At 36.5% G+C, this 11,371-nt stretch overlaps 1 protein-coding gene across 1 annotated transcript in view; it reads right to left on the bottom strand.

Moving 5' to 3' along the window:
* Positions 1–11,371, bottom strand: part of CTNNAL1 (catenin alpha like 1) — a 39,074-nt gene that overhangs the window by 11,834 nt on the left and 15,869 nt on the right. The window contains exons 8-10 of the mRNA XM_023533470.1: positions 8,606–8,764; positions 6,737–6,829; positions 3,378–3,528 (exon numbers count right to left, since the gene is read on the bottom strand). Of these exons, the coding sequence (XP_023389238.1) occupies positions 3,378–3,528; positions 6,737–6,829; positions 8,606–8,764 (403 nt within the window). The remainder of the gene's footprint in view (positions 1–3,377; positions 3,529–6,736; positions 6,830–8,605; positions 8,765–11,371) is intronic.

Genomic DNA, 11,371 nt, shown 5'->3' with positions numbered 1-11,371 from the left:
AAACACAGTTTGTTATATCTGGAGTAAAAATTCAACATAAGATTTGAATAGTAATTGCTTCTTGATTTCAAGGAAAATGTGTTCAGCTATAATATATTAGGTGAAACTGTATAAAATTACTGATACTCAACAATTTTGACATATAAAAACAGCAATTTTATATAGTTCCATCTAATAAAAGTAAATATAATGTAAGAACACTAAATTATGTCATTTCTTATAGAATGACTATTATATGAACAGGGCAAACTTGTTCATAACATTTAAAATTTCATCTAGAATTGCTGTTGAATATGGAATCCGCTAGCCACATGTGACTACTGATCAACTGAAACATGGCCAGTCTGAATTGAGATGTGCTGTAAGTGTAAAATACATACTGGATTTTGAAGTCTTAATATAAAAGAAAAACATGTAAAAGATCTCAATAATTTTAAAATATTGATTGTAAATTGAGAAGATAATATTTGGGGTATGTTGGGTTAAAATATTATTAAAATAAATTTCACCTGTTTCTTTTTAAATTTCTCTTGTGCCTCCTAGAAATTTTAAAGTACATATGTGGTTGGCGTCATATTTCTATCGGACAATGCTGATCTAGACGGCAAAGTGTCATTATGGGTCAGCCTGAAAGGTTCATGGGAATAGCTTTATGAGTCCATTATTTCTTTGTAATGTCAGAATTGTAAGGGAAAAACAAAACTTTAAAGAGGAAGTGGGAATTTCCAAACCTTGTCTCCTAACCCCAATTTCGTTGTGAGAAGATTAATAGAAGACTGTCATCAGGTCACACAGAACCTCAAAGTTCACCATCTATCTTAATTCGAAGTGTGAATCTTGTCCATAACATTGCTAAAAAGTGGTCTTAATAAGCTAGAGAAAAGGGCACAATCATTACTTAAGTAAAATTAGCTTAGTTAAGCAATCTTGTATTATCTACCTTTGTGATGCTCCATAGTGCCCATGACCCTGAAATGTTCACATTTACTTTCTAAAAGGGGCGGGGGAGGGGGGTGCGGAGCGGGAAGCCAACTGTTTCAGTATCTCTTATTTCTCCGAGGTACAATAGTGTTAAACCAGAAGGTAGGGGGAAATAAATGCAATACAGAGAGAGCCTTTATATAATCTCGTTTGCTACCATTACCATTTACCAATTCTTAGTCACCGGGCAGTTCCAATCTCTGAGGTCCTCTTACAGGTACTTTGTATTGCTCCCTATTCCCATCCTTCAATTAGAATGCTTTACAGATTTAAGGATAATTGCAAAATTGATCATTCTTCAGATAGTTTTCCTCCAAATGCTATGTCTGCAAGGCTGTCCCTGTTTCCCCCAATTCTAACATAAACCAAGTTAAGTTGATAAAATACCAAAAAAAGATTAATCTGAATCATTTTATAATGAATATTATAGTTTTTTCCATATGAGCCTAATTATAGCCATTGATATTAAGCAGAGCAAGAATATATTGACTCAATTATATTCAGCTATTACATCAAATTAAAGAGGTAGTATAAACAAATAATATCTATATCTGATAAAAACAAGTTATAAACATTATAAGTTATTAGAAAAAAACAGGAATATTTGGGGAAAATATACTTGGTACAGATATTTAACTTATAGAATTATTTTCAAAGCACTACATCCTTTGCTTAATACTCCCTAAATCAATACCACAACTGTGAATCTTTACCTCTGAGTTTACACCTCAAGATAAATTAAGTGCACAATTAAATACAAAAGGCCCTCTCATGAGGGTACCAAAATGATTTCTTATGAAAACCTAATTGAGAAGTACTGTTCTCATTTTCAACATCCAGAGCTTCTCTGCATCTCTACACAATAACACGAATTCCCCAAGGACATATAAGCCTCATTATTTCACTGAAGATGTAACAGACTTTTCTCTATTAGAAGTATTCATAATTAGGTTTTGGGGTTATTTTTGTTTTTTTGGTTCTGGAGGGGCTCTATATGGCATGATCAATCAGAAAAAAATTCATGTCCCCAGACTCACTTAAAATGAATCCCTAACCACTCAAAGGATAGACAGATTATTAGCTAACCTCAGGAGTAGGATTAAAATATTCTAATCCAAAACCAGCTGTCAACTTCAAACCTTCCTGTACCTCTACGATCAATCACTCATCAAATCCTACTAATATTACTTATATGATTCTTCTTACATCAGTCCTCATTTTCATTTCTACTATCATCGCCCCATCATCTCTTATCTGGATGAATCACTCCCTTGTTCCGGACTCATATGTCCCCTCGGATTATCTTGTATTTATCCATAAGCATGTTCCTCTTCCTGTACTCCTCATTATGGTGTATGGCATCCCCTGCATCCAGTCTGCCAAGTGATAAATTATGTGTAGAGATATGAAAACGAGGCTGCCATACACATCTTTAAAAACTGAAACTTAGTCATATTGACTCTAAGATGGTTCAAACAGCACCAAGGAAATTCAGCTTCCTTAAATGAGGGATAGTCTGTAAGCTATGAGAGGCTTCTTTTTGACATTTATTTGTCAAATTAATTTCAAACTCTAACTGTTGTTACCCTGATCACTAAGAAAAAGTGGAGTTTTTTTTATCTGGTCCCCTCTAATATGAAGACCATGGCCTCCCTTGGTTGGCTAAATATGAAATGTTTAAATGTTCATATTCAGTAAAAATAAATATGTAATTTGATGTTACTGTGACTTTATTTTAAAAAATAAGCATGCTTGACACTAACAGAAACCATTAGAAAGGGAAAAAAATATATAAAAACACATAAACATAAAAACAGGACACAGTACAATGGGAAATAAAGAAAATTCCCAGGTGACATTAAAATAAAAAGTAAAAACGATGCCTTCCTGTACACTGGATAGCGCTATTCTACATGTTGAGGAAATACCGATGAACTTACCCACCATAGGAAATATTCCAAGATTACGTAGCCATCAAGGAAAGAGATTCCATCCATGTGTAAGGAAAGCAATTTGAAAATCAAATAACTACATTCATTTCATTATAAAATTAGTAGAATTAAATCAGATAATTACTGTATTGCAGAAGAACCTTCGTATTAAAACTAAAGAACAATTTAGAATAGAAAATGACTTAATTTCAATAGGAAAACTAGACTGTTAATATTAATTCAAAGAAATCTACTACACTGTTGTACACCAAATTTTACTGTTTAGATACTAAAATAAAGGACACATATTATTTTCATAATTTTTTTGTGGAAGACAGTTTACTATAAAAATAACTCAGTTGAGTTATGACAAGATAATTCATTTTGCATCAGAAGTTTGACACTAAAAAACTAAAGAGTTACATTAAAATCATAATATATTTCAATATGTGGTCAATTTCTCACCTCGTCTTCCTTCAAACACATCATTGATTTCTCTTAGCAGAGTTGACATGTCACTGATTTGGGATTCCCAAGCTTCACAAAATACATCTAGGTTTTCTTTAGCAATTTTGCTAGATGGATGCAATGTTAGTGTTTCAGCAGCAGAAATTATCTAAAGAAACACAATATAAATAGGTGTGAATTTCAAAATCTTAGCTCTCAGAATCACATGGGAGACCAAAGTTAAGTCTGTACTGTTCAAATCAACTCAATAAACAACTATGAATAATTTCCCCACATAAACCCCATGTGGACGATATGGAGATACATGGTAGAACAAAACACATGGTTTCCTATCATCTTATCCATAGTTAATAGCACACATTATTAAAACAAAACTTTATTCAGGGAGCAGTTATCTTTATTCAAGAAAAACTGTTTCGGCAAAGTCATTTCCATAGCACAAGTCAAAAGAGTTATACTCAGACTACAAAGAGTGTACTGCATAATACAGAAGAAGAGATGGTAGTGGTAGAGGTGGTAGTAGTGACAGCAGTAGGTAGTAGTAGTGGTGGTAGAAATGGCAGTGGTAATGGTAGTAGCAGCAGCACTAGCGTTGGTGGTGGTAGTGGTGGCGCAGTAGTATTTGTATTAGTAGTGGCAGTGGTAGTAGTCGTGGTGACAGGAGTAGTGGTAGTAGTAATGGTAGGTAGATGGTAGTATTGTTGGTAATGGTAGAAGTCGTGATAATGGTAGAAGTAGTAACATGCATTCACATGGTAGATACGTCAGGTGCTCAATATACATTAATATTAATTCTCAATAACACACAAAATGCGACCCTTCCCAAATCAGCAATAATCTAATTTTATAGTTAGAGAGACTGAGGCTCAGAGATACCAAGTAACTAATACGGCAGGTCCTCCAATTAAGTTGTTTCATTCAGTGTCATTATGTGATAACATTGATGAGGTGCCCTATAAACTTAACTCTTGCTTATATCAATTAGCCTATGGTAAACTCGTTTTGTTATAGATAATTGTGTTTCACTTAAAGTCACAGAACCTATCAATGACATTAAGTGAGAACTTACTGCATATGGCTATTCATTCACCTACTACATGCCTGGCCTGTACCCGTGTTTCAGATGCTGGGGAAACAGGTGTGACTGAGCAGATAAATGTCCCTGGCTCACATTATAATGTAGAGAGACAATTAAAAATGTATAAGTAAATTATAAGATATTTTAGAAGACGATAAATGATATGTATAAAAATAAGGGGTGAGGAGGGTGGAGGGTATTAGGTAGACACATAATTTTAAGTTACACGCTTAGTGAAAAAGTGGCATGTTAAACCAAGAATGGAAGAAGGTGAGGAAGCCATAGGGAAATCTAAGGAAAGTAGTTTGGGATGAGGTGGGAGCATTTCTGGTGTGTGTGAGGAACAGCCAGTGTGACTGGACCAATATGAAGAAAAGAAAAGGAGGGTTGCTAATGGCCATGTGATGGAGGAACATACACAGTAAGGACTGGACTGTAATCTGAACCAAATAGGAAGTCATTGGAGAGCTTTCACAAGGCCGATATGATCAGAGTTATGCTACCTTCGAGAAATTAGAACTAGGTGCTCTTCCTAAGTGGGCGCGGTCCCACAGGCACAAGACCTGACAAGACAGTGGCAGCCAAATGAGTAGAACAAGGTTCTCTATCTTCAGGGAAGGTGGACACATGGCTTGCCAGCTGGCTACAAACTAGATTTCAGCACTGTTGCCTTCTCAACAAGGAGCCATTGTACAGTATACAAAGTGTTCAACTGTGTCCTGGATATGATCTAACATTTTAAAGGAAGTATAAAAATGACATTGCTAAAGCAGAGATAACCAGGAATAAATATAAATTATCCTAGAAGCGTGATCTATTTCCTTAAATGATCCCTTTGTGAGACAGATGGAAAAGACTAGGAGTAAAAGCTGAAGCAATGGGAACAGAAAAAGCTTCTTGAGTTATACAAGCTGACAACAGGCTCTATCATCATCCTGGGGAAGAAAATCTGGCTTCTCCTAACATCACTGCTGCAATAAAAACAGTAAGCAGAGAGCTGAAACCAAAGAGCTGATTGCATATGGCAGGAGAGTCAAATCCTTTAGTTCTACTGAAATACATTTATAGCCCAAGCAAGTAGGATGACTCCCGATTGGACAAGCAAATATTAAGGCCTTGGTTTCTCTCAACGAACAGAGATGCTCTGGTTATAATAAAATGTTCAGCAGATGGTAACTGCTGGGAATCACTCATATATAAGTGACCCTTGAACAACACAGGGCTTAGGGGCACCGATCCCTGCACAGTTGAAAATCCACGTATAACTACGTAGTTTGTTTCCATGCTAAGCCTTTGACAGTGTCCTCTACAGGAGAGCATATAATCATTTCTCCAACGTGCAACATGGTTCCACTGGAGGGCACACACCACCACTGTCTCTAAGTCACTTTCACTGTTCTCAGCTATAAATCCAGAAGCTTGACATCTATTGCAGTTAGGAGTAAGTCTTTTGGGCTGGCCATGATAAGTGAAACAAGAACACCTGGTACACTGTATTTGAGGGCTTAGAAAGGAAGTCTGTCCCTCACTTTTTCCTTAATTTGACAGGCACAGTATTAAATGGGATATCGATTTTTAAAAGGCTTTGAAAATTATAAAGATAAATATAGAAAATTCAGAAATAACTAATGTGCAATTCTCCCAAACAAGCACAAGAACTTTCACTTCTGCATATTCCCATACAGTCATTTTCTTATATATGTCCATTTTATATAATAGTAATTAGTGTATATATACGAATCTGGATGCTGCTTTTATCACCTAACATTTTAACAAAACACTTTTCAATGTTGCTAATTCTAGTTTTCATATTATTTTAAGTCATATTATTTGCCTAATTTAAAATACTTATTTTGCTTCCAATTGAATCTTATAAATAATGTTGTAACAAATTTTTTTTTGTTTTTTGTTTTTTCTCTTTAATCTCCTTATGTTCTTAGGAATTACTGAGTCAAAACTTTTTATGGCTCGTTACATAATAACTTACTTTGCAAACATGTTACAACAACCTGCACTGTAAACCGCTTCATTAAAGTAGATATAATCTAGGGCCTCAGTTAAATGGGCCAATCTCCAGTTTGGCAGATGACCAGGTAATCCAAAGGAATGTCAGCTATGTTCCAGCACACGTTGGTGAACGAAAATTCCACTATCTTCATTTCTCTTGGTAGATGTGGCCTGTGGTTATGCAGAACCGTTTGTATCTTCCTTCCACACAATTTGTCATGACACTCAGAGAAGACTTAACACAGAAGGAGCAATCTGCTGTTTATCATACCTGTTGGCCAGTCACCTGAAATGTCTCCTCTGCATGAATACAGGTTATTTCAAGAGGTTCTGTCCCAGATACATGTCGCAACAATCGACAGCTCTATGAAAAAAACGTATCTATAGGTCAATTTTCACATCCTCATTCTTCACAATACACGGTATTATTTTATAGTTAAAAAAGAAAATACAACATTAAAACCCAGAAAAGTAAATTTGTACATTAATAAGAAATTATAACACTATATTGGTTACCAACGGATTCTCTAGGAATGAATAAGGGTGGAACATACTGTTTCTACTTCCTGTGGGATCACGGCAAGATGTTCGAGGACTGTTAGGACCAAAAGGAATCTTTGCAAGGATCTAGTAGTACCCACAGGTTTTATTTATAAAGATATCTGGCTCAGAGAAGTGACTTGCCAGAGATCTCTCAGCTAACCTAGGTCAATTACTACAAGTTACACGTTCTCTCTGCCAACAAAAAAATACCTTCCTTCATGGTCAATTAACACACCTTTCACTGGAGATAACACTGGATTAGGCGAGACTGATGTGATGTGAGCCTATATCAGTGAAAATTATCGAAAATATTGAGGCTTAAAAAGGAAAATTAGAAAAATTTTTTTCATCTTTTAAAAAGATTTGCTGCAGGATTCCAATTAGCAAGTTTGCTTACAGTCATAGTACTTGTTTTACAAACAAAATAGCATCAAAACTATTTTTAAAAGGAGATGTATCTGTGGTCATTTAAATAATGCTTTTTAGCAGTTTTTAGATATAATCAAGTGAAGGAGAGGAAGCTAGTCCAATTAGTCTAAAGGTTCCTTCTAACCGTGAGTCTTTGAGATCTGGTGAGTGTGGCATATTAGATCATTTGAAGACAGCTAGATGGTTCCTATCTCTGCATTTATATACATGTTAACTAGGGCATACCTTTCATATACAAGGTATACGTGGGTTAAGTATATGTTGTGGTTTTTTTTTTTATTAGCCGATGTCTGACATTCTCCATAGGTAGAAGGCTTAGAATATCAACAATTGGAATTATAACAAAAGTGGCAGGTAAAGCACCAATTACACATAACAGAGATTCGGACAGAATAAGAGATTTGAAGAAAGTGTATTGTACTGAATGTCTCTTCTTTGTCCTTCTATATTCACTCTCCTTCTTTCTCAAACCCGCTTCTTTCCCTAGGAGATTGACCTACGGTAGTCTGCAGCTATGTTTGGCCAATAGGAAGCCCCAGGAATAGACCAGCAGAAATGGGGACAGGATGGGCCTTCATTCCTTGCAGGAATACTTTGGACTGTCTGTGTGTCTAGTCCTAAAATCACAACCTCTCAGGGTGGCTCTCTGGAAGACTCTATGCCCTTCCAGTTCCAGTAACCACTCACTCCCCTGTCACTTTGGGCTTAGGGGCGGTACCAGCTCTGCTGTCACTAATGCCAGTTATTGCACTCCCATGGTTTCCTCCACACCCTGTCTCTGCAACTGTAAATACCTCCTTTATGAAACCCTCTTTAAATTACCCTAATGTGAGTGTGCCATCTCTTTCCTGCTGCATCCCAACAGATTCAAATAGAAACAAGGTCATACAGTGCATCTCCATTGCCCTACTCCAACGTCTAATCTCGCTGAGAGAATAAGGAAAAGAAGATTAAGAAATGCATTTGTGGGTTTTAGCAATTTTGGTTGTTTTCAGAAGCCAGACTGTTGTAAGAACAGAACTGATAAATATTATACCTTTAAAATTCCAAAGGAGAAAAATGCTCATGTAAATTAATCAAAATCTGTATTTGCGTTAATACTTCCTCATAATAATAGCACAGCTATCATGAAACTACAATTTCTTTAATAAGTAAACTTATTACTCACCTCGACAAGCTGTTCTTTCTGTTCCGAGAGTTTACAGGCATATTCAGCCAAACCTTCTAAATTTCCTTCTACTCCAGTAAGTTTTAATGCTTTTAGTACCACATGATCAGCATGGTATTTTAACAGATCAGCTGCCAGCTGAGTTGCTGTACTATGAAGCTACAGATGTGGGGTGAAGGGTGATCAAAGAAGGACAACAAACAATAAGGTTTTGTGACCATGCACCTCATAATCACTTTAAAAACAAAAGAGTAGCAACCTCAACACAATCCCACTTGCTCTGTGGCGGGGAAAGCATAAAGTCCCCTGTGGTAGCAGTGGCACTTGTGTGTAGCATCGGGGAGCTTGCAAGTTCTCCCCAGGGCAGAGTGATATCAACATCTTTGAGTCCCCTGGTGTTGGCAGTAATGCTGTTTGTAGAAGATGAACTGGTCATCCTGGCAGAGTAGCCTGGTCCTTTTTGCATCCTACTATCAACCAGCTCTTTCCCATATAGCTCTTTGACCTTAAAAAAATTATTTCTGCTAGTCTTAAAGTTAGTGAGAAATAGAACAGTATTAAGAGAATGGTATTCACAGTACTAAGAGGAAAACCAAATAGTACTTTGTGATCATTAGTAACTTTTTTGTCAGACTTTTGAAAAAGTATCCATATGAGATTCAGACAATTAGGTATTCAACAAAGTTTTATTAAATACCTACATCATGGCAGGCCCTGGACTAGAGGCTGGACATACAGGACAAGAAGGACAGAATCCCTTCCCTCGGGGGGAGGTGCAGTCTATCTATAGTTGCTACTCAGAACTTTTACTCTCTAACTCTTGGGTTACAGGAGAAACAATACATAAAAATTTAGGTTAAAAAAAAAAAGGTTTTATTTGACTTTGGGTGGAATGGATTTTTTAAGTATGGCTCACTCATACTGAATATACTTGAGTACTATTAAAACTCCAAAATCTTCTCTTTATCCCACTTTAAAAAAAAAATGATGTGACAGGTGTGAACTTTTGGGGTTCTCCAGAAAGAGATCATTTTTAATAATACTTTTACCAGAAAAATATGACCTTGATTGAAGCCTATTTGAATGAAGTGATTTTTTTCCTGGAAGTACTCCAGTGTCGATTCAAATTATAAGAACTTCTACAAAATTAACAATAGGGTAGTCCGCATTCATGCAATCAAGTGAGAATAATTATAGTCAGAAACAAAGGCATCAAACACACACACTGTTTTGGAAACTAAATGCCACATAAGAATTTTAAAAGACTTTGTTTAGCCATCGAGGCCTCAGAAAATACCTAAAACCAGCCCTTTATTTTACAGACTGTGAAACAGGTCCTTGGAGACTGAGTGACTTGTCCAAGGTCATGGAACTTTTACAAATGTTTCTAGGGACAACTTTTTAACAACCCTAAGAGAGGAAGGGTGAAAACCACCGAGTTCCTGCTCTGTGCAATGTACTGACTCCAGCAGCTCTATAGACATTAGCACCATTAATCCTGACAAAAATTTTTCTAGGTTGATGTTATACTCATTTCAGAGGTAAGGAAAATGAAGCGTGTGGAAAGCCACTCAGCCTGTCACCAAAGGATTTTATGCTCTCCTGATAGCACGGTTTTAACAATAGTTTAGTTAAAATTGAATAGGCTGGAAAAAAAGGGTAGGCTTTTTTAAAACCATAGAAAACCATATCCTTCTATGTTTACCAAATGTTAAAATGAGGTTGGTACCAAGTAAGATGTGAAATAGATCACCATATACATAATTTATAAAAATCCAAAAACCAGTTTTGTTCTCTTGAGCCCTTGACCCACTTCAAAGATATAAAAGAATCAAGAAATTAAGAGATAAGGGAGAGGAGAGGTTTTTGTGAAGAATTCTGTATTGAGAGCTGATGGCATTTACTGTGACTCCCTTCACCTTCGAGCACATCCAAAGCAGAGGGAGCAACGTGACATGGGACTTGTGGTAAGAGGAAAGGGGCACAACAGGGATCTTCTGATGAATACACTCAAGCATCCATGAGAGAGAAAGTCAGCTTTAAATATCTACTGAGCCCAAAGCATCTTAGGAAGGCACCAGCCACTAAGAACTTTCCGCCTCCCCACTTCCTGTCTTCTCTCCCTGTGCCACACCTGGCAAAGATCAGTAACAGAAACTAGGTGAGGGACGAAGGGTGTGAAAAAGAGACAAGAGACCATGCTTTCCACCAAAAACCCTAGGTGAGGTGGGGGAATGGGGAACAGGAGAGAAGTCCTACAATTGAATGAAGATTAAAATAATGATTAATATATTGAACATTCTCATTTTTGAACTGAGATTGTGTTTTATGACCTAAAGCAGGGATTGGTAAAACTTTTCTGTAAAGAGCCAGAGAGTCAATAGTTGAGACTTTTCAGGCCCTCAGTCTCTATTGCAACTACCTGACTCTACTGTTGTAGTGAAAAGGCAGTAGACAATATGTAAGCGAATGGGCAGGACTGCGTCCTCCAAAACTTCATTTAGAAAAACAGGCAGCCTGGTCGCAGTCTGCAAACCCCTGACTTAAACTGACTTTCAATTATGTAAGAGTGACCAAGTAAGTTATGGGATGACTAAGTTTTCACGCAGGAAACTGAAAGAATATTTTTAAAAATCGACTTTATTAAGGAATACTTTATACGCAATAAAATGTACTAAGAGTACAGTTTAATGAGTTTTGATAAACATATATACCCATGTAACCACCACCACAACCAATATTTATATTTCCATTACCTCAAAAAGT

The sequence above is a fragment of the Pteropus vampyrus genome, unplaced genomic scaffold (genome assembly GCF_000151845.1).
Source record: "Pteropus vampyrus isolate Shadow unplaced genomic scaffold, Pvam_2.0 Scaffold103, whole genome shotgun sequence".
NCBI classification, from domain to species: Eukaryota; Metazoa; Chordata; class Mammalia; order Chiroptera; family Pteropodidae; genus Pteropus; species Pteropus vampyrus.
The sequence above is the reverse complement of the archived record's forward strand: the minus strand, read 5'-3'. Positions and strand labels throughout refer to the sequence as shown.